At 43.5% G+C, this 24403-nt stretch overlaps 1 protein-coding gene across 3 annotated transcripts in view; it reads right to left on the reverse strand.

The window, feature by feature from the left end:
• KLHL5 (kelch like family member 5) overlaps nucleotides 1-24403 on the reverse strand; it is a 71492-nt gene that overhangs the window by 9481 nt on the left and 37608 nt on the right. For 2 of the 3 annotated variants that reach the window (XM_066573182.1, XM_066573184.1), the window contains exons 2-10: nucleotides 21469-21651; nucleotides 20144-20280; nucleotides 16922-17118; nucleotides 12720-12932; nucleotides 8849-9035; nucleotides 6570-6794; nucleotides 5160-5322; nucleotides 2848-3060; nucleotides 1484-1655 (exon numbers count right to left, since the gene is read on the reverse strand). In XM_066573182.1, coding sequence (XP_066429279.1) covers nucleotides 1484-1655; nucleotides 2848-3060; nucleotides 5160-5322; nucleotides 6570-6794; nucleotides 8849-9035; nucleotides 12720-12932; nucleotides 16922-17118; nucleotides 20144-20280; nucleotides 21469-21611 — 1650 coding nt within the window. In that variant the 5' untranslated portion in view covers nucleotides 21612-21651. Of the gene's footprint in view, nucleotides 1-1483; nucleotides 1656-2847; nucleotides 3061-5159; nucleotides 5323-6569; nucleotides 6795-8848; nucleotides 9036-12719; nucleotides 12933-16921; nucleotides 17119-20143; nucleotides 20281-21468; nucleotides 21655-24403 lie in introns of all 3 variants that reach the window. The other variant, XM_066573183.1, reaches the window with a different exon arrangement.

The raw sequence follows: 24403 nt of genomic DNA on the forward strand, positions 1-24403 counted from the left end.
CACTCTTTTGACTGCTCCTTGGTTTCAGGGTCATACAAATAAATCCAGGTCTCATCCATAGTGACCAGTCAATCCAGGAAGTTCTTGTCAGTCCGGAAACGCTGACAAATGGACCGGGAAGTTTTCACTCACATACGTTTCTGATCTGTTGTCAAACATTTGGGGACCCACTGTGCATATAGCTTCTTCATGTTCAAATGTTCATGGGTACTGACACAAACACGTTCATGAGAAATCCCCATGATGTCTGCTATTCCTTTCATTGAAATTTGCCGATTCTCCAGTATGACGTAGTGCACAACATCGACGATCTCCGGAACAACAACCTCTCTCGGTCGTCCATCATTTCTAAACTCGCAGATCTTCCACTGCGGAAATCTGTACGTCCCATGGACATGAAGCCTAAGGCCTAATGTCCAAGGGCAGATCAGATTTTGCATGCAGGAGCCCGCAGCGGAATCAGACCCTGCCCGTGGCCGAGGATACTGCGAGTTCTATACTTACCTGTCCAGGTCTACTGCGGGTTTTCATTTTCTCCTCTGCGGATGTGTGGGGGCGCACCACCGCACATGCTTAGTGGAGATTTTTATTGATTTTTTTAAAATCTTCTACTTTCTCAAGGAATCCGCGGCCCGTCTCCAATTCAATTGTGGATGGGCCATGGATCGGATGGCTTCTATTGACTTCAATGGAAGCCGTCCACGCGGGATCCGCAGGAAAACTGAGCATGATGCAATTTGTTTTCCAGACCAGAAGGTCCACAAAACAAATCTGCATGCTTTAATTAAGCTGCGGACGCCCATGTCTCCCTATGGGCGGCCTGAATTGTGGATCATCTGCGCAGGGCACCCGCAAGTCAAATCTGCCCGTGGGCAATGTCAATTGTGGATGGGACATGGCTCGGACGGCTTCCATTGACTTCAATGGAAGCCGTCCATGCAGGAACTACAGCAAAATGGAGCATGCTACGATTTTTTTTTATCTGCGAGCGGACACCACAATTGGTTTCTGCTTGTGCACATGTAGGATTGTTTTACCATAGCATGCTATGGAGGCTTATTGCTGCGGAATTGTGAGTGCCTGCTCTGGATTCCGCAGCACAAATCCGCCCGTGGACATTGGGTCTAAGGGGTGGAAGAAGACTGCTCCAACCCCTGTGCAGTGGCCGGCGCTAGTAATTGCAGACACCACCGCTTCCATTAAAATTTAACGAGCGCTGCCCCTGCAATTACTAGCGCCAACCACTACACTGTATGGGCCACTGCCAGTGAATCTATGCATACACAATTATAATGAAAGTTTTGACACATGGCAAGTACTTGTGCAATGTTGGTAGCCATACAGGATGTGGTTCTGCGCAGATGCCATCTCCAGGATATCATGTTAACCCCATGTCCTCTCCTAGCTATATTGCTTGCATACCATGATGCATTCAGAATCTTCTAAAAATCAATGAGTTCTTAGCAGACATAGTTTTACTGACCTGTGCCCACTCGTTTGTCTGTGGGTCATAAGCCTCCACATTATTGAGATAGCTCTGTCCATCATATCCACCAACAGCATATAGTTTGTCACCCAGCAGACAGACACCTACTGCATCCCTGCTAATGCTCATGGAGGCCACTGAAGTCCACATGTCTGTTTTGGGATCATACCTATAAAATCATATTAAACATATATGTAGTATTACATTATGTTACACTTCACTATCTACTAGTCTGATGGACAAATATTGCTTTGCATAGTTACTAAAATGCAACCTGCCCAAATATGTAATGCTGACTTTAGTGTTTCATAATGGGTTTTGGTTGCTTTTCATGGTTTGGTCTGCATCTCTTAAAACGTAGAAGCACTTTCAACTAACTTTTGATATACATCAGAGACATATCAAAATCATTGACCCGCTGCGGAGACATCCGCTGATCGCTAGAACGAGGGGGCTGCAGTGCTGCCCCGAGCGCTGTGCCCCCTTGGCTGTCTTCACTGGTTCTTGGCTCCTTCCAGCAGCTGGAGAATGCCACCACGTATGGGTGTCTAGTGCTTTCTATAGATCTCTATGTGGGCAGTCTTCAGCTGCCGGAAGGATCTGAAAAGTACCAAAGACCACTGATGGGGTACAGTGCTCGGCTGAGAGCTGCAGCCCCTTGTTCTGGGGTCTCAGCAGTGGGACCCCTACTGATCAATACTTTAAACATGTCAAAAGTTGGTTGAAAGTACAACTACTCTTTAAATCTAATAAAGAGAAATCTAAAAAGGATTTCAGAAAGCGACGACATATTGTTAGGATACGCCATCACTTTCTGAACGTTGGGGTTCCAACTACCAGGACTCCTATCGATCCAAAGAATGACTGAGAAATTGAGAATGGTTGCAGTGCTTGTTTAGCGTCTCTTCACTTTTCGTTTCTAGTACGTGTCAAACAAAAATTTAGATCGGTCCCCAGCATATGTCAAAAGAGGGTCCTTTTGGCATACATTTATTAAATATGCTCTATTAGATTTTATGAAAATATTATTGAACAGTTTGGTATCCACCCTACTAAATGCCAGAATGGAGAACAGCTCTACAAGAGCGTTTTCTGCTCTGGTGGACCCAGGGCACAGGCATTGAGTGGTCATCCAGTCATTTGAACAGCCATTATGTAATGCTACATCTACCACTGCACTGTCCACAAACGTATGGCCTTGGTAATAAAAGAACGTCAGATAGAGAAGAAGTCGTACCTGCGACAATCAGCTGACTTTTTTTTAATAAGGTGCTGTAACATTAACAGTGACTCTATTCTTAAGATGCCAGAACAAGCATATTACATGTAGCAAGAAAAGACACAAAAAAGTACCGAGTTACCTTTCTACACAGTCTGAAAGACGAGAAGTTAAATTAGATGCTGGAGCGTCATGTCCCCCAATCGCATATAGGAAGCCGTTCCATGTGGCTACCCCGACTCCCCCTCTTCTTTTTGACATCTGTGAGCACAAGGTCCACTTATTGGTGTGAGGATCAAAGCATTCTACAGACTTGAGGCAAGAACTTCCATCCCGACCACCCACTGCATAAAGCCTGAAAGACAATAAAATCAAGATGTGCCATTTCTTCAAAGAATTGAAAGTGCTCTAAAAGTTGCAATGAACGTGAAAGTATGCTTTAAAGTCTCAGTGTAAATAAACGTTTGCTGCTACCTCGGCTATACTACCTAACTAGATAGAACAGCAAGTCTACAAATAGCGGTGAGCGAACCAAAACAGTGAAACCTTATTTCGGGTCAAATGCTAAAATTTCAGTTAGACAAGACCCTGAACCTTGGGAGGTTCATCTCAGCTAAAAGAAGAAGAAAACCTTTTTGCTGATTTTTTTAAATTAACTTTGCCTTAAAAACATCTCAGAAGTACTTATATAGGTGACCTAAGGGTCTTATACGGGGATTTTAGGCTCTTAGAGAGTGCTATAGACCAGTTTTAGGGAATGAAGTTCCGGTTCAAATGAATTCAGACTGAAGCAAAATTTTTGCCGAAATTTAAAGGAGATGTCTCGAGGAAGCAGTGATTTTTTTTTTTTGCCCAGTCCCCCTAATTAAACATACATTACTAATTACCCCTGTAAATTACTTTTCTAGCTGGTTTGTACTTACCGTTCCAGCGTTTCAGTAACTTATAAAAGTTTCCCCAAGATGGCCGCCGGCTCTTTCCCCGTCGCTCGCTGCAGCCCGACATGCGCGCTCCCGAGACGCTACCAGCTGTGTCTCCATGGCAACCGGACGCCCCGCAGCCGCCTACCAGACGCCCCGCAGCCGCCGACCAGACGCCCCGCACCGCCAGGCAGCAGGTAACCGGCGCTAGCCCCCGGCTCCCCGGCGCTACGCTCCCGGCTCCCCAGCGCTAGACCCTCAGCCCAGGTGAAGGCCCCGGAGCCCAGCGCTGGGCTCCGGGGCCTTCACCTGTCAGTGAACATCACCCCCGGCCTAGCGGCAGCCCCCCCATCGCAGCGGCAGCCCCCCCCGGCCTAGCGGCAGCCCCCCCATCGCAGCGGCAGCCCCCCCCGGCCTAGCGGCAGCCCCCCCCCATCGCAGCGGCAGCCCCCCCGGCCTAGCGGCAGCCCCCCCCGGCCTAGCGGCAGCCCCCCCCATCGCAGCGGCAGCCCCCCCCGGCCTAGCGGCAGCCCCCCCATCGCAGCGGCAACCCCCCCCCCGGCCTAGCGGCAGCCCCCCCATCGCAGCGGCAACCCCCCCCCCGGCCTAGCGACAGCCCCCCCATCGCAGCGGCAGCCCCCCCCGGCCTAGCGGCAGCCCCCCCATCGCAGCGGCAGCCCCCCCCGGCCTAGCGGCAGCCCCCCCATCGCAGCGGCAGCCCCCCCCGGCCTAGCGGCAGCCCCCCCATCGCAGCGGCAACCCCCCCCCCGGCCTAGCGACAGCCCCCCCATCGCAGCGACAGCCCCCCCGGCCCATCACTTACCTGGACAGCTGGACGGCAGGACAGCTGGGCGGCTTCTCCGGCAGCTCGGCAGCTCTGCACCTTCCTCTAACAGAGGAAGGTACAGAATGGCCGCTCCAGCGCGCTCCCGAGCAGTGACAGCTCATCTGCGCATGCGCAGAAGAGCTGTAGCGGGGAGCACACTGAAGCGGCTCGTGCTGAATGGAGAAGACCGGACTGCGCAAGCGCGTCTAAAAAAGCAAGCTGCCGGCGAATTTAGACGGAACCATGGAGACGGGGACGCTAGCAATGGAGCAGGTAAGTGAATAACTTCTGTATGGCTCATATTTAATGCACGATGTATATTACAAAGTGCATTAATATGGCCATACGGAAGTGTATAGACCCACTTTGTTTCGCGAGACCACCCCTTTAATCAATCGGTCGAACCAAATTTTTGAAAAGTTCTCACATCACCATCTCCAGCCATAATAAGTGCTGTATATTGTAGTAGACTGGTCACCTACTATACTCAATCTGCTTTACAGTAAAAACATTCATTTTCTGTATTTGTATCAGAGATCAAACACATTAAGCATTACAATAAAAAAAAAAAAAAAAAAAAAAAAAAATCACTGAGAAATTATTTATTGTTTGATACAAAAACAATTACATCTATACCCAACTTCAATATATTCAATATATTTTTCTAAATCTTTCTGGACTACAATGAAACAGTGTTGATTTACTCACTTTCCACCCAAGACCGCTACACCAACAGTGCTCCTTGGAGTTGACATACTAGCAACAAAGTTCCATTGCCGAGCTTGAGGATCCCATCGTTCCACTGTATTAAGGTAGCTCCAACCATCATGGCCACCAACAGCATACATGGGACCTTCTAAAACTGCCACACCTATTATAAAAGAATCATGGCATAAACCAGTGTCTATGTACTTGTAGCTCTACTACAGTAATATATCCATTGAACAATCACTGCAGTACGAACAGCAGGCACATGACATTTTGTGATTGGTAATGTGTTACCATGTGATGTCCTGTCAGGATCTGCTCTCAGATAATGTGCTGACTTCTCCTATGTGCAGCAGAAGGCAAAATGTGGCAGTCAAGGGTAAACATGGTGAATTGGGTGACTTTGACTGCGGGTAGATTGTTGGTGCTCAGAGGTGTGGTGCCAGTATATCCGAAACAGTCACATTTGTTGGCTGTTCCCAAACCAATGTATCATAACTGCATCAAGACTGGTTGAACCATGGACAGACATCCGATAAAAGATCACCCTGTGACAAGCCACATGCAGTTGATTCTAGAGGCAGACTTTGGGTGGCACGTCTGGTCTATCAGCAACAATGTGCCAAGTGGACCAACTGATCAAGCAGTACAACAGTTGAGAATTTAGACAAATTTCCACAATGACTACATGGTGCACCTGGGATAGCTGAAAACAGACAAGGGTGCCACTGATTATCCTGCATCATTGCCAATGCCTTGCATAGGCATAGGAAAGATATGAATGGACCTTGAATACATTGCAGAAGGTGGTCTGGCGTGTTCCATTTCTTGCTGAACCATACGGATGACTGGGTCCATATCTGGCATAAACAACATGAAGTTACATCCCATGGGTGCACCACTGGAGTTCAACAAGTCAGTGGTGGCAGTTTCATGGTCTGAGGAGAATTTTCCTGGCAAGGCGTAGGACCGTTGGTCATTATATAACAATCTTTGAATGGTGAACACTACAGGGATCTGTTGGCTGACCATCTGCACTTTCAGGAAGTCTTTCTGGACCACAGCGCTATCTTTCAACAGGACAAAGCTCCGTGTCATTGAACTTGGATCACTAGGGTGTGGTTCGAGGAAAGTGATAATGAATTCTCCATAAAGGTGGACCAACCTGTTATTAGGTAGGCATTCCTAATGCAGTGATCGTTCAGTGTATAAAAGTGTAGGAGTTAAAAGATAGGTTACTAATAATGTCATATTCTACCTTACAAACAGTGCAAATTGCATATAGCATATAATATAGTACCTGAACTGCAGCACCCGGTGATAAATATTCATTTGGGGGAGAATCTAATATTGACTATCAAACTTTTTGGTTGTATCAAATGTATACAAACACTTGATGTATGTTCTTACCAAGACCATGCCGATGTGTTGACATGGGTGGCATGACGCTCCATGTTTTGGTTTTTGGGTTATAACACTCTACAGTATTCAATGTCTTCAGTCCATCCCTCCCTCCAACAACATATAGTTTGTCATCCAACACTGCAACACCAAACTGCAGCCTCCGTCCATTCATGTTTGCCACCGGTGTCCACATGTTGGTCCTCAGATCATACTTCTCAATACTAGTAGCTCCTAGATATAAAAAAAGTTATAATTATTATAACGACACAGTAAATAGAAGCATAACTTGAGGCATGTCTAGGTAGGGCCTGAAGCCCTAGCTACAACTCTAATTACAGCACCAGAAACTTGTAAAGTCCACAAGGGTAAGGCATGTTCCCTCAAGGATAGTCATGGAGAGAATGAAGGCAAGAGACAGGTTTACTTTCTTTCAACTTTTACTGAAGCAATTCAATAAAATGAGCTTAAACCAGTCAATGCAAGGAAGGACGTCAGGCTCTGTTATGGTCAGTTAGGAACAGTCTCCCAATGCAAACAGTACTTGACCACTTATGGTCTTTTATTGCAAACAAACTTTGTCATTCTTCTACAACAGGACAGGAACAGTGCTTGTGTTACAACAAGCTATATACTGAAGCAGTCTTGAGAATTGCATTCCAATACAACCTTCCCTCTTACCAGTTCGTGGCCTCTCTGTCCCCACTGTCTAACACATTGCCCTCAGCCCCGGTCACAGTTCTGACAAATGTTCCCCTCTTTTTACTGTCAAAAACTCACTTTCAGTCACAGCCTACTGTCTGTTCCATTCTGCGTCACCACTCATCCAAGTGGAAAGTGCTCATAGTAAGAGTGTATGGACAACAATAGATCCAGCACCGACTAAGGCCCTGTGTCCATGTGCGGATTTTATTTATAAAATTCGCACGTGGCCCCCGCACGGGAGATCTGTGCATCTTGCTGTACATAGAGATGCATTAGCATCCGTAGGTCAGTTAAAAGCATGCGGATGGGATTTCTTCCCGGCGCGCTGGTTGCACGCACGGGAAGAAATTGCAGCATGCTCCATTAAAGACAATAGAAGCCATCTGTACCCGCGGCACTGTTTTTGTGCTGTGCCGTGAATATGCGGGAGAGCCGGCTGGAAGAAAGAAGATCCGGCCTGCACTGAGGAGAGCCCCACATCGTCCAGAGAGGGTAAGAAAATGTCTTTTCCTTCTGCATGGCTGCGGGCACGCATGGATTCCATTGCAGGATTCAGCAGTGGAATTCATGTGTGCAAGTGGACATGAGGCCTAATCCTCCTGGGCTTTACTGCGTCATGGTCTTGTCACAGATTTCTCACAGTCTTTGTCAACTGCATGTTCTCTTTTACAGCTCTGCTACATGCACGTGTCATGCACACACAGACAGCTCTGCTACATGCGCGTGTCACACACACAGACAGCTCTGCTACATGCGTGTGTCACACACACAGACAGCTCTGCTACATGCGCGTGTCACACACACAGCTCTGCTACATGCGCGTGTCACACACACCCTGCGCTGCATGTACGTGTCACACTCGCCCTGGGCTGTGTCACACACACGGACAGCTCTGTGCTTTTTTATATATATATTTGGTATTGCCACAGCTGTAGTGACCTGTGCAATAAAGTGTGCACACTTCTCACCCCACAAAGCAAACACTATTTAATAATAATAAAACAAAGAAAGAAGCCAAAATGCTGTTTTGTTCATTTCGTCTCTGAAAATATGCGATAAGCAATCAAAATAGTGATATACATCCGAAAATAGTATCAATAAAAACACAGTTCCCTCCATGGAAAAATAATGTTATTGATCTTTGAATGCAGAGATGCAAAATAATAGTAATTCCAAAAAAGCATTTTCATTGTAAAGAAAAAATAATAAAATAAAAAAAATAAAAAAAAGTTATAAATTTTGGTATCTTCATAATTGTACCGAACTGCAGAAATTAAGTTATATTATTTATACTACATACAGTAGACCACATCCTTAAGGGGTTAAACATTACAGATATCTACCTTCAGCCAGATACAACAAATTGATGCATTTTCTACACTGAGTTCTACAGCATCGTGTGCTGTGGTTTTTCCTTTGCATCCTGTACTACTTCTTGGCATCAATTCCTGGTACATTAGTACAATTCTCAATTGCTAGCAGTCCTAGTGCCAGCTGTAATTAACTAATGCAGGCTTTCAATTTATTACACACTCCACTATATTAATGTTGCAGTTTTGTCTGTGCTGGTTTAAGTCTCTTACCTTTTGTGGCGTCCATCCCACCGACTGCAAACAACATCCCCACAGTAGACTTCCTAGGTTTTGTGCGAGGGCTCTGTAACATGGGTCTCCGTTCAGGCAATAAATGGTATTTCATGGCTTCCATAATTAGTTTCTGACACTCAATATCATCTCTAAATAGTGCATTATTCTCCATATCTGCAAGAAACTAACAAAATACCATTTTATTAGAAATCCTATAGACCAGTAAATATAGGTTTCTCATAGTGAGTTACACGATATCCCAAGGTAACATCAAGAAATCCCAAGGTTTCCCAAGATGAAAATGGGAAAAGACATATAAGAGGGCATTCTACCATCAACTGGCGAGTGCCAATTAACTGGGGCTGGAAGACTTATCAACTCAGCCAGTGAATTCCCCATGTCATTATGTACTAATCGGTATCAATGAGTGCTTCATGTTGACCACATGTCTAGCTCCATCTAACCTGCAGAACTAGATACCAATGGTAAATAAGCTTCAAAAAAGTATTGGTGTCCACTGTAAAAAAAAAAAAAATCTCTCTACACAGTTCGACACGTTCTTCTGGCAGTAGACTGAAGACCTGGCATTGGACTTCTGCACAAATTCTGAAATATAGGCACTGATGGGATAATTAAGAGCTCTTGGGCCCCAAAGCAAAATCTATAACTGTGCCCCCTACCATGTGCCATTTATAATACTGGTGTCTACAGAGATGTCAACCTGGGAGAGTCCTTCACAGGGTTATAGTTGAGCAGTGGGTCCTGTCAAAATGGGAGTGGTTCATACAAAAGGTCATGGCTAAATAGATTCACACCCTCTATTTTAATATCAAACCCAAGATCGGACCCCTTATAATAATATCAGACCCCAGAACAGACCTCTCAAAAATTCTCGGATTGCACACCATTGTCTAAATTCAGGCCCCAGGCCAGACCCCCTATATCAATTTCACACACCAAATCAGACAAAATTATATTCCGTCCCCAGATTCGACTACAACAATGTACTCTCCTGCTCCTGGCTCTTGCTTAGCTCTTAGCTCCACTGAACTGGGTCTTGATGCTGTCCATCATCAGGATGTTGTGTGCACCTCCAGCTGGATGGGGTTAAGACCTACCAGAGCGATGTGCTGAGCCGAAAAAAAGAGCCAGGCGTGAGGAGGGGAAGTGTACAAGACGCTATTTAGTGTATTAATCCAATAAATAATGGCTGATTTTGCCTTTTTTTCTGCACCTGTGCCATATTTTTGGCCTCCCTTTCCAGAAATAGGGTGAATCCTATATGTCACAGGGTGACTGGGTGAGGGAAGCTAAAAGAGGGTGAATCCATGTAAAACTGCCAGAGTTGACATGTCTGCATCTACTTATGTGATAGAGGGGCCTTTGGGTCCTCTAAGATTCCATAGCCCGGTAACAACTGCTACCTCTGCAAAAAACGTAGCGTTAACCCAGCGTTCAAAAGACACAAGTGTGTGAGAGCCCTAACCATTATTAGCATCTCCGCTAGCACCTCGGTTTAGAGTACATACATGTCCGTGTTCTACATAGCTGCGGACGTGCTTGGTCTAGACACCTTTTTTGTGTTCGGGTGCATTGTGCCTATTTTTGTCAGTTGTTCTATCATTTTAATGAAGATATTTTGTGCTGCATGTTTCCATGGGTGGCTCTCATTATGTATGGTTTGAGTATTCCATATTGACGGTAGAAATGCGTGGGGATGCCAGTGCATCCTTATACTGCTGGGAGATGGAGTACCATAAGGTTCACCACACAATGCTGCTAGTGCAGTTATCTCAGCTTCCAGGTATTCTTCCTGTTTCACATATGGTACACTGCCATTAGTACAAATATTTTAGTTTCTATACATGGGTTGTGGTTTACTACCCATGATTATGTAATACAGTTTCCATCAGTCTAGATAGAATGTAACAACGTCAGCATAATATTAAAAAAACAAAAAAGGGGGGGGGAGCTAATTTCTGGCTGGGGAGATATGGTTTTTTGATAGGTCAGTTGAGAAACATACATATTGTGTGTGTACATTTATATGTTTGCATATGCCTGTATATGCTGGACAAAGGCTGGAATGCCCAGTCGAAAACGTTACAGCATGCAGCACCTCGTTTAGGTCATTATATATATAGTAGAAATTTGGGCAGACCTTGAACCGGCTGCCTGAGTCAATGCGGGGATTGAACCTGCAACCTTTGGGTCATGAAAGAGAAAGAGAGCTTGGGAGAAAACAACTGCATGCTGCTGCCTCAGCACTCTGCGCCACATGGGGCTCTTTTGCTGAGAGCCACACTTGGGACTGCATTAACCTCACATATGTGGCACATATCTATAGTGGATTTTCAGGTGCCAACCAGCTCATGGCCCCTGGGGACAGGTGTGTTTAACAAGTAAGTGTGTTTTTTTAATGTGGTGTCACATGACTGGTGGAGGTTGGATATAAATGTATGCGTTTGCATATGCCTGTATATGCTGGACAAAGGCTGGAATGCCCAGTCGAAAACGTTACAGCGTGCAGCACCTCGTTTAGGTCATGCTGGATCCTAGCCTTTTACCTTCACATTCAACTCTTAGACATTGGATCTTGTATATTTTGATTTTTCCAAAACTAGAATGTGTGTAAGCGGGTAAGTAACTGGTCAGTGATAGAAAGCAGAGGGTGGTTATAAATGGTACATACTCTGGTTGGGTCCCTGTCCTAGTGGGGTACCACAGGGGGCAGTACCGGACCTATTCTTTTTAATATATTTATTACTGACCTGGTAGAAGGATTGTGCAGTAAAATATCAATATTTGAGGATGATACAAAACTGTGTAAAGATATTAACTCAAGAGAAGACGCAAGGAGATTGCAAGAGGATCTGGATAAGTTCAGGGCAGAAAAGTGACAAATGAGGTTTAACACTGATAAATGTAAGGTTCTGCACATGGGTAGGGAAATACATGTCACCATTACACGCTAAATGGGAAACCACTGAGGAACACTGACATGGAAAAGGACTTGGGGGTTTTAGTTAACTGTAAGCTTAACTGGAGCAACCAGTGCCAGGCAGCTGCTGCCAAGGCAAATAAGATCATGGGGTGCGTCAAAAGAGGCCTAGGGGGTCATGAAGAGAACATTGTTCTTCCTCTTTACAAGTCACTGGTCAGACCACACATGGAATATTGTGTACAGTTTTGGGCAGCGGTACACAAGAAGGACATGTCAGACCTTGAGCAGGAACAAAAGTGGGCAACTAAAGTAATAAATGGAATGGGCGGACTACAATACCCAGAGGGGTTATGAGAATTGGGGTTATTTAGTTTAGTAAAAAAGGTGGCTGAGGGGCGACCTAATGACTATATATAAATACATGAGGGGACAATACAAGGATCTCTCCCATCATCTATTTATACCCAGGACTGTGACTGTAACAAGGGGGCGTCCTCTACATCTAGAGGAAAGAAGGCTTCTACACAGACATAGAAGAGCTTTCCTTACTGTAAGAGCAGTGAGACTGTGGAACTCTCTGCCCAAGGAAGTGGTGATAGTAAATTCGATTTAAAAGAAAAAGGAGTATAAGAGGGGCTTGGACGCCTTTCTGGAGTGTAACAATGTTACACGTTATAGTCACTGATTACTTCAGAAGGGTCGGTGATCCGGGGATTATACTCATTGCCAGATTGGAGTCAGGAAGCAATTTTTTCCCTCCCTAAAATAAAGGAAATTGGCTTCTACCTCATTGGGGTTTCTTGCCTTCCTCTGGATCAACACTAGGGCTAATGGGCTGTATTAGATGGGCATACATCTTTTTCAGCCTTACACACCACATTACCATGTTATATGTCAGAAAGTCACTTATTCTGATATTTATACCTGTGGCGCCAACAGGGGCAAGCGAATATAAGCCAGCAGTTTGCTAAGTTCTCTTCTTCTTTGCTCCACATCATGCCGGACCCAGGTAAGCAAAGCATTCAGAATGGTTTCTTCATTAGGAATGTTCATATCATCACTTGCTAGTAGTTTTGCAATTTCTCCCGCGGGCAACAATAGAAACTCTTGATTTCTTATGACTTCCATGAAATGTTCCTGTAAAAAAAGTAGCAATGCAATCACAAGTTTTCTAAGGAGTGGATAAACATTTCCCAGCATTTGCAGGGAATGTTATGTTAACTTCTTTCAACCTGGGACGTTCGAAATGTTGCGAACCTACAATCCTCAGCATGTCCTACCGGGTGCAGGTTGTCTAGGATTATTAGAAGAAAAGTCTGTCTGTATTGCATGGGCAAGTGAAATCCGTTTACATACAGCAGTTATATATCATCAGTATGGAGGAGGAGGACTGCTGTAGTACTGCAACTGTAGACATTACCATTTTAGACAGCTCGAGACCTAGTGGTTCTGATGCTGTGTGCCGTTGGGGTGGTCCTACAGGAGCACCGCTGAGCATGCTGGAAGCCGCTTGACTGAAAGTTCAAAGCCGACTTCTGTGAGGAGTCGGGTTATTTGTATAAGAAACATAACTAGTAAAAAGAAGAAAACATTTTTTGCTCCAATTACATTTTCTTAAAGGGTCAGTTTGGTGATTTTTTTTCATTAAGTTAAAAAAAAAAAATCATCATTCCCAGGATGGTGCCTGATAAGCATCAGACAGGAGGCTACAACTGCATTGAATTGCCTACAATACACAGATGAGACATGTAATCAGGAGAGTGGGACAAGAATGGAAAAATGTGTTCTCACCAGAGTGGCCCTTTGAATAACGTAGTCCGAACAAACAAAACATTTTCTAAAATATACACTTTTTAAAAACTTTTTTTTTAGAGGGTGGGGTCAGGGGGAATGGCTTTTGTGGACGGTTTTTTATCCATTTCTCTAAGCCAAAGCCAGAAGTGCATTAAAAAGTAATGCGAAATATATAAAGCAAGGACTTGCACTTCTCCTTCCTACTGGATCCCCTTCTAACTTAATAACATTAAATATCTTTTTTTTATATATGTGAAGCCATCCTTTAGAGATTTCCTCATTTGCATGTATACAATTATTTCTGATAGTCACAGTGCTAGAAGTGGTTTTTCTATGATTTTGGCGTTGCTGCTCGTCTGCACAGCCTGCTTGTTTAACAGATGGATGGAGCAAGGAATACATGCCAGGAGCAGAGTGTTCCATAGGGGGAAGTCAGAATTCTTTCCATGCTTATTTCCGGAACACTTTGCCATCTCAGAAGCTCTGGCACTGAAGGATCCAATTTATACTCTTCAGTCTGAGCCGTCACTAGTGAGCACTTGCTATACCAAATGTAATAACTAAGCAGGTGGCTTTTCATTAAATACATGAACATCAGGTACTTCTACCATCAAAATAATCAAGAAAACAGTAAAAAGTGTATTAAGCCCCTATATATAGTTCCAAGATCCTGGCAAGAATGCAAAGTAATAAGACATTGGAATATTTTAACATTTTTTCATACACATAAAATGTAATTACTGCAATAATAGGTATGGATACTGTATATACACTGAATAGCCATTTCATTTTTAACCCCTTATGAGCCAGAGTGTTTTTGGTTCTAAAGGACCAGACACTTTTTAGGGATTGTATCCATGTGGTGGTTTAACTGTTTTTTTTCTTTTTCCTTCAGCTACCAAAATAATTTTTGCTGCATTTTTTTTCCTGTGACAAAGAGTTCTTTTTAATCTCTTTTTTTTGCATTTTTTAGTTTTATTAGGGATAAAAAGCTAAATAAAACAGATTAAAAAAAAAGAAAAAAGGAGTACAGTTTATTTTTAAAATTAGTATATTTATGCTAAAATAAAGTACAGGAATGGGTTCCTCATTTTGTTTCGGACGTTGTGGGGGGGGGGGGGGGGGGTCACACACTTAAAAAAAAATGATAAAAAGATAAATTTCACTGTACTGGGACATCCATAGGAGTCCCAGTAACAGGGGGAAACATTCCCCTGTAGTGACAGTAGACACGATCAGAGCTGATCTGAGTCTTCTGGGACCCTGCAGCTGTGCCTTGACAGGGGGCACTCGGCAGTCACATGATCGCTGGACAGGTAAGTGGAAGTAACACTTCCGCTTTCGCTCTTCACTACATAGCCTCACTGAGTGTTATGTAGCCTGTAAAGGCGAAGGCTGAAGCGGTTAAAAACTGCTTCTGCTTTCTCCTCTGGATCCTCGGCTGTGACTAACAGCAGAGTACCTGACCTGCTCCATCTAGATTGCAGGAGCTTGAATCCCGTGCTGTTTTTTTACTATCGGCCCAGGACCAAGCGCTGTAAATGTACCGTGTGGTCTTTAATCAGTTAAAGACACCTGACGCCTTTTCACAATTGGAGCTTCCCTGTATTGATGCGCGACACGTGAGCTTGAATTGTAGCATAAAATCAAGCATGCAAGGTTTGTGTGGATCAGTGTGAATCCACATTAAAATGTGAAAATCCATTGATTTGAGCAACTTCCAATGAGGTCTGGTCATATATGCTATACTAGCTGGGGCCAGGATATCATACACTGCAAAATGTGGATCCTATGGACATAAACAAGTTGTCAATTAAAGGGGTCATTGGAGGATGACCAACGCCTGGTCAGATGAATCCAGATTTGTTACACCATGCTGATGAGAGGTCAGAATTTCACACAAGCAGCACAAATTGATGAACCCTTCCTCTCCCCTTTTGTGGGGAATGCTTCCTTGGCACACCCCGAGCCTCCGGTGCCTACGGATGGACACCATGTCGAATTTCTGTGGTTCTGAAGGACAAAGCAAGGCCAAACGTGCTACTAGATGTGCGTGTTTCTAATACAGTAGCCATTCAGTGTATCTTTCTCAGGTACATTATTAGTTTCCATAGAAACATGAGCTTTAATGCAAATAATGTATATGAGTAATATTTAGCACTGCATTCATTTTCTGTATAGCAGTCATCTAAACAGAAATTCCATCTTGAAAAGCTCATTACATGCAGTAAAAGTCCCTAAATTCTGCATGAAAAAATCTACTAGGTAATAAGTAGTAAAACAAATTTGGGTGATACATTCCCTTTAATAATTAAAAGTAGATCGTGAAACATTTTCCATTTTACTAGTATTTTTTTATTTTCTGATTGTAGATATTTTTTATTTCTGTTGTCTGTACATGACTATGGGGGCGCCCATCTTGTCTGAGCTGCAGTTAACAGCGGAGATTGATATTAACAGTTAGAGAGATGTTTTACAGCAGAACACTGGCCATTTGCATAATCAACAGAAGAAGACCCACTGACTTCTATGGGAGAACGTTCTAGGCATGTTCTGTAATCCATGTAGAGGTCATTGTACAGGAAGGAGGAGGAGGTGAGCTGTGACAACCATATTGTGAATGGTAGATCCAGTGTTACCTGTATATAGGTATTACTAGAGATGAGCGAGTATACTCACTAAGGCACATTATCTGAGCGAGTAGTGCCTTAGCCGAGTATCTCCCCGCTCATCTCTAAAGATTCGGGGGCCGGCGGGGGAGAGCGGGGGGGGAACGGAGGGGAGATCTCTCTCTCCCTCTCTCCCCCTCGCTGCAACTCACCTGTCACCCGCGCCAGTCCCCGAATCTTTAGAGACGAGCGGGGAGATACGTGGCTAAGGCACTACTTGCTCGAGTAATGTGCCTTAGCGAGTATACTCGCTCATCTCTAGGTATTACCTGTCTTTCTAATCATGCCTGTGATGATAAGGAGATGAAACAGTCTCTATATGACAGGACTCTACACCTGCTTCGATTGGCTAGTGCTGACCAGTCAGAGCAGCATGTAGTGTCTTAGACTACCAATGTATACTAATACATAGCATATATCAAGTAATCAGAGAAGTGATGCGGCCATCTTTGTTTCTCCAGGCTCGGAGGGTTATTTTAATTTGGCCAGAGAGGGATGTGCTGCCCAAAACTACTTTTCAATATTGACATTTAGGCGTGGAAAACCAGTGTAAACAGAGTGCTTAGTGATTCTACCACATAGGACACTCGCTATAAGTGTTTTATTTGCATTTTTGCTTGTGATCTACGTAGTGGTGCGTTAATAATTGATATGAACACTCACCATTGTGTAATTATGAGCCACTTTATGTAAGTCAGCACATCCTTGAGCGTCAGCAAAAGAACGGATACCCAGACAATTGGACGGATGAAGCTGTTTCATCAAGAACTTACAGCAAGCCTCAACAACTTGAGACAACTGCAATAAGCATGCAGTGGACAAGAGACTCTCTATGTTGTCTTCTTTTAACTCCAGGCGACCTGCAGGGAGAATTTATCCATTAAAAATTGTAAAAACACACAACATAATACATTCAAAACCTAATCTGAAAGTCAAAACAATAGGTGCCTCGACAAAAGCCATTGAACTCCATTACAAGTCTATGGGTTCTGTCTGGTGGTCTCTGTCTCATGAGGGATTCACCAAGGTCATGGTTTCAGCTATAAACGTAAATTACAAAATGCAGATGTTAATAGAGCCCAAGATGTCCAAACAAATTAGAACTCTTAATGAAATTTTATATAGGTCAAAATGCATGTCATTATACTTGAGTGCAACTGGTATCACGGGCCCCGGGCACCCAATCGACTCCACAGCACCAGATCGACCCAATTGACTATAAGGGGGTCCTCCCACTTTCCGTCCAGCTGCCCGGCTTTTTCGATGGAAGAAAAAGCACTGTATGCAGCACTTTTTCTCCCGGTATTATCAGCCACATCTGTGACAGAACCACCCGATGCGGATGTGAAACTGGTCTAAAACATCGTTTTGGAGGGGTATGGATGCTATTACATGAGTGTCAGCAGCAGCTGCTAGCACTCACATTTTCACAATAATTGCCAAGCGTTAATGGCGTGTAACAACACTAATTGCTGTGTGGCAGCTGTGCTTGCAGGTGCCGACTGGCAATTGTCGGGAAGACGTGAGCACTAGCGGCGGCCGCTAGCACTTCTGTAATAGCAGCCTTAAGCTGCCCAGTGACTCTGCTCTTTTCAGCTTCACACCCAATCAGTATGGGGCAGGTGCGAGAAGCAAAAGCTATACAAGTTCATACAATATTCTAAAAAGGTCAGAATTAGTAGAGAGTAGAAATTAGTAGCAGCACAGGCCATTTAAGTTAGCTGGATATAAGCCAAACCAAACTTTTCTCTATAAGAGGAAGATACCCATGTACAGACAGCTGTTTCTGGGTTCTTGCTTTTCATCAATGCACAGTAAGGTTCTGGGTAAGAGGCCCGTGATGCGAGTCAGAAGTATTGTTTCTCCTTGTGGAGCGTGCCGAATAGGGGTAAGGGGACTTACAGGTGATGCAAGGCTCCTTTGAGAAATGTGGCATGCAGATTTAGCTCTGTTCAACCAGAATAACTGAACATTTTGGACATCTTATAAAGGGACAAGTATGCTTAAATAAGATATCCAAGTCTGACATCATCCAACGCCCGATTTACATTAGTTAAATATTATTCAGATTTATGCATGAAAGCACAAGAGAATACATTATCTGGATCGCTGCACAGCAACTCCAGCTCTGATTTAATGGACCTGGTCTAAAAACCAGAAGGGTGTAAAAACAGGTCACGCCATTAAAAGAAAGAATCACAGTATTACGCCTCATAAAATAACTGTATTAGAGAAGGCATGTAATCATGTATTGTATATTAACAAACGCATTGAATTAATAGGAAATGGGCATTTTTATAGGTCTATACATAGATACCAAAACAGTAGTAATATGCAAGTCACACACAATCAACCCCGCTGGGGAAACAAGGTACATCAAGTTCACTCAATCCAGGCCTTGTGCACAAGCCAATCTACATGACCTATTTATGTCTTAGAAGCTGATCTGTTAGTTTTGCATGCAAGACCTTGAAGATGAACTTCTTCCAGCATGAAAGTATTTTTATTTAATGATCTTCTAAGACATTATTTAGGCTGACTAAAAGATATCATGTTGGGTGGCAGTGAGGGGTTATAGTCATCAATTACTAGAGTAGGCCGCCCCCTTCAGGTTATAGCTTGGGCTACATATCAACAGCAAATTTTAAGGCTTTTAACGCTCTCACTGACAAGGAGGTATAGAATACCTCAAAACTTTAAATGAGGGATGCCATAAGATTCAAAGGCTATTGGCATCATCTTAAAAGGATGGACCATCTGTTTAAAATTTTTTAAAGACTGCTGAGGATGCCTTTTAAAAACTTTTTAGTTCAAGTTTTTAACTAAACTCTAAGAAGTTCTGACATGCCATAGTGACGTGTCAAAAGTTTTGATCAGTGGGGTCCGGGTGCTGTAAAACCCCTTTGATCGCCAAAAAGAAACGACAGAAGCGCTCATCTGAGTGCTGGGCACTTTTTGTGTTGTTTCTGTTTTTGCTTGAAGTGGTGTATGGGCTCCCTAGAAAGTCTACAGAGTCCGTACACCATGGCATCAGATTGAGCACAGCGTTCAGATGACAGCTTCTGCCTGTTTGTTTTAGTGCAGTTGGTGGGGGTCTCAGCACGTAAAACGCCACCAATCAAAATTTCTGAGAAGTCACTAGCACATGTCAGTAGTTTCTAAAAAGTTTAGCTACACCTAAAAAAAAAAAAAAAAAAAAAAAAAAAAAAAAAGAGTACTCCTCAACTTAATAGTAGATGGCGAACGATAAAGTCTTTTTCACCACCCATTATATCACACTACCCCTCGTCTTTGTGGTTTGTGCCTGGATCCTAGTTTTTTTTATCATCTCCATTATGTGTAACTGGCACTTTATAGCCTTCTGGCCCAACAGTGCCACTAGGATTGCAGCAGCCCTTCTACAAGTACTGGTTTCTCTTGTTCTCTTCCTGACTTCCCACACAGTTGCGCTGTCCACTTGTTCTCTTTTATTCACATCTCTCCCTCTACAGTTTCCAGTAATCACACGGATGTGATAAGTAAACCTATCTGAGCAAAAGCTTAAATACATGTATACTAGAAAAAGGTAGAATTTCCTATTCTATAATGAAATAAGTAAACAGTATAAAGAATAGTTGAAAGTGGAGAACCCCTTTAAGTAGATGTTTCATTAAAGTTTCAGAATGTTTTTGCATTTGAACATGTAATATTATTGGTATTCGTAGAATTTTCAGATGCACTCCTAATTATATAATAGAAATGGAAATGTCCGTTTTGTTCAGCAGCAACGGTTTTCAGTCTGAAGCCCAAATATTCCCTCATCTAATTATTTCCGAGGCTTTGGCGGGAATGCAATTCTATTTGTACTGTGATACTTTCTCACAGAACACCATATAAATATATTACCTGTGTATGAATACTGTACTAAGGACCAAAGAGCATTGGGTTCAACACCTTCCATTTTAATTTCCTCCTGTTTGGCTTCTCTGACGTCACTGGTGAACATTGCTGCAAAGTAATCTGATACAGAGGACAGAACCAGCCTGAAAGGACATAATAAAGATTTTCATCACACCTTTTAGTTGTTTTACCATTATATATTAATATCATGATCTGCAGTAGATACTTTTCTGGCATATTCATAGGATATGCAACAAATGTCTTATCATTGGCACCCTGCTGACTGAAATGATCTGTAATCAGCTTCCTGAGTACCCATCAAGAGATGCTGAAAGGGTTGTTAATTTGAACACTAATCACCAAAAAGGTTTCTTAGCAGTCCAGTGCAGGGAATCATAAGATACTCAAAGAGATCCGCCAAAGTTGGGTTGCACTCGGAGCGACTGTTATTCTAGCATTTATCTGTCCAACTATGCCACTAAGCTCTTTCTAGGGATTTCTTGGGAGGTTGCCCCAGACTCTGTATGGATCTGCCATGCACCTCAGAGGGTCCTAATGGCTGCTACACCACTACCCATCAAGAACGTGTTCAACTACCCACAGCAGTGAGTGCCCAACATATACAACACCCAACACTCGGTGCAACGATGGTACAATCTCAAGGCCTTGAAGTACCCAATAGAGTCAGTCTCTAGACTTTCTTCAGTAAGGGTTCTATCTCTAGAACTAATCAACTTTGACTTGTAACAACAGCAACACACTTGTAATAGTAACTTTACACAGTTTAACCATCTTCATAGTTTCCAGCTTACTTGTTAAATACCGTCAAACTCTTCATCTTCATGTTACCCAGGAGGAGGGCTAACATTGTCCTAGGTCTACTATAACAGTCCACTCACTTCATAGTATTAGGATGAAGAGGCCTCTCGGCAGTCAATCTCTAACTATCAAGTAGTTTCCAGCTCTCTATCAGGGCTGGTGCTCTCAGAGTCTACGCTGCCCAAGCTATGGCTCCCAAGTTCTAGCAGTCTCTCACAAACTCTCACTCAACAACTCACAACTTCTGTGACAACACACAGGCCTTGTTGCACAACCCCACTCATTTGGATCCTCAGGTCTCACTCTAAAGTGTATGGAGTTGTTCGCTTCCAGTTTCATACAAGTGGACAGCGACCCAGTGAACAGTTGATCTGTGAGTGTCCCGAGCAGCGATCAAAAAGTGATGACCTATCCATAGGTCAGGTCATTAATACTTCATATGTAGACAACCCCTTTAATGGTAGTCACATCTGTACAGTTTTGGCAGTATACAGTTTGTTATTACCACTTACCTGTGTGCAGGTATTCTCCGATCGCCAGCGATCAGGACAACATCACATAGCTGTTTGTGCCGCAAGTAGCTTTCCATCCTCTTAAACGTCTGCTCAGCATGGTTGAGGGACTGGAAGAACTCATCTGGGGCACAGGACTCCATTGTATGGCAGGAAGATAACGTTTGGCTGCTGTTTGAGGTTCTGCTGGCAAAAAAAGAAAGATCTCAAATGGAATTACAAGAAAGCTATATTTAGTAGGTTGGTTAAATTCTTTGATGAAAATCATAAAAAGAAGAAAGTCACATTTTATGCATTACTGTGGAATTTGTACTGATCTTAGTTGGCAGAAGAGGAGATCTAAACCTAGAGAAGATAGATCAGGAGAAATGAGACCAAAATTGGAATGCATATACAAGTATGCTACCTCCTCTATCCATCACTATTATGCTATATTGTTATTGTTAGTTGTTCAAGACCCTCGGTGACCCTAAAGGCGAGCCCCCTCCATGTTTTTCAGTTTTGCACTGCTTCTTTCAGTAGTGTGATATCCATGCCAGGATCTGTCCAAGCATTATAGATTTTTCCAGCAACCCTGCTCGCATTACGTGGCCAAAATACATGAGCCTGAGTCTGGTCATCGTCCTCTCAAGTGATATATCGGGTCTTATACGATTCAGGACTTCTGCTTGTTACTCTCGCTGTCCAGGGTATACGCAGCAGCTCAAATGCATCAAACCTCTTCCTATCAGTAGTCTCCTTTCTAAATTACTGCAGTTTGTGCATTTCTCTATGGAGTGTTGTATGAGACTTCCCATTGGCTGCAGAGGTCAGGTGGTAGATCTGGAGGACTTAAGATGATGGAGAGCTACAAGCTGGAGGGCAGTTCCAGTGGTACTGAGGCTTAAGAGAGACTGCATTGCTGAAAGAGCTCTGCCAAATGAGTGAGGAGTTGGCTTAGGGAGCCATGTGATATGTGTCCTGGAGAATCTGTGCCTGTTAGAGAAAGAACAAGGGCACAAGAAAGGAGGCAGCCATGGTTTGAGAAGTGCAGCTCTATAATGCTCCAGAACTGAAATTGCTGAGACAAAGCTGCAGCGACTACAGCTAGATAGACTGCTACAATGGATACATATTATCCTACAGCTCTGCAAATTGGGGTAACCCCAAAAGGACCACCTATATTAAAAGGTACTGACAACGCTGAAGATATGTAAGTGAGGTTGGCCCTCAGGAAAAGGCTCGACGTGTGAACATGGGAAGTGACTTAAATGAAGGTCTGACAGTTGAAATAGATGAGCTTGAGCCAACATCAAAGGAATATATTCATCCAGTTGTGGACAAGTTATTGGAAAACACTTGCGGCTGACCGCCATTGCTGGATTGAAACGTTGGGTGGCACTGCTACATGTTCTACAGTTGAGGTGTGTTGCTGATCTTTGTGAGTTATAAAAGATTGCTACCATACCACGCTCATGTTAGAGTTAGGCATAATCGTATTTAGAGTAAGTTAGGTTGTCCAACGTTTCTGAATAACCGCATATTGCTTATCTATTAACAGAAGCTTCTACTCCATGTCCAAGATTTTGTAAGCCTGGTGTCCACATCATACCCCAATTCATGTATCGCCTACCCCTATCATAACATATTTGGAGGAGATTTGGTAGCACACTTGCCTTACAGCACTGAGGTCCAGGGTTTGAATCTAACGAAAAGGAACATCTGCTTTGCGTTTAAATGTTCTCTTTGTGTTGGTGTGCGTTTCTATAGGTTCTCTGCTTCCCCCTCACACTCAAACATTCGGATATGTCAAAGAATTAGTCTTGCGAGTCCCACTGGGGACAGAGACTGAGTGATGACAATCTGTCCAGTGTTGCAGGATATGTAGGTGCTAGAAATAAATAATGGAGGGACTGTCCTTTTTTATCCCTTTCTACAGATGATCGAAGAGGAAGTTCTCCATTCAGCGGAGTGCAATGGAAATGCCTTCAAATTTCCAATGGGCACATTACAGTGCAGCTTATTAAAACAATAGTTAGGTTTTCTCAGTCATTGCTGTTTATTCCATCCTTAGAACAAGCTGATGGCTCCAAACGCCAATCACCACCCAAAGTCATCGCATTGATACTGAACTTGGGGTCCTTTTAGACAAGCCGATTCTCATTTGGATGAGTGAGTGACATCGCCGCCAACTCGCGCCAAGTCGTTTAGACAGGCAGATTCATGATTGGCTCAATCTCCACCCAAAGTCATCGCATTGATACTGAACTTGGGGTCCTTTTAGACAAGCCGATTCTCATTTGGATGAGTGAGTGACATCGCCGCCAACTCGCGCCAAGTCGTTTAGACAGGCAGATTCATGATTGGCTCATTGAAACGAGACTCGTTCAGTTCCGGTGTAAGTGAAGAGAGAGACTCAGCGATTGCTGTTTAAGTTGAATGATAACCATAAAAGTCAACAATGATTTTCATCACTGCATAAAATGAATGAAAAGCGAACAATTCTTGTTTGTTGTTCAGTCATTGGCTCGTGTTCATACTAAACAATTAGCGTTCACTTTCGCTCGTTTGAGCAATAATCGCTAGGTCTAAAATCACCCTGAATTAAAACTTCTAAATAGCACAGCATTGAGAAGACCAAAGCCACTGAATACATGCAGCCTTCTGGTATATAGCTGCTATATTTTGAGGAGAGATCAGTCTACACATATTAGTGTATGGAAGACGTAACAGGCTAGAACTTCTGCCTCTCCTGTAGACCGACCTTACATATGCAACCACTGCTTCACTATAAATGGGAGACACATGGTATTGAGAATGAGAAATGGCTCTCGGTTAGAATTAGGGGCCATATGGGATACCCTCACGTAGTGTTCCGTAGACTACAACTGGTCTAGGCTCAGAAAGGAGAAGTCTGACTATAATATCTAATCATTATCAGAAGGATTCAACATGT

Source organism: Eleutherodactylus coqui, chromosome 7, assembly GCF_035609145.1.
Source record: "Eleutherodactylus coqui strain aEleCoq1 chromosome 7, aEleCoq1.hap1, whole genome shotgun sequence".
In the NCBI taxonomy this organism is placed as follows: Eukaryota; Metazoa; Chordata; class Amphibia; order Anura; family Eleutherodactylidae; genus Eleutherodactylus; species Eleutherodactylus coqui.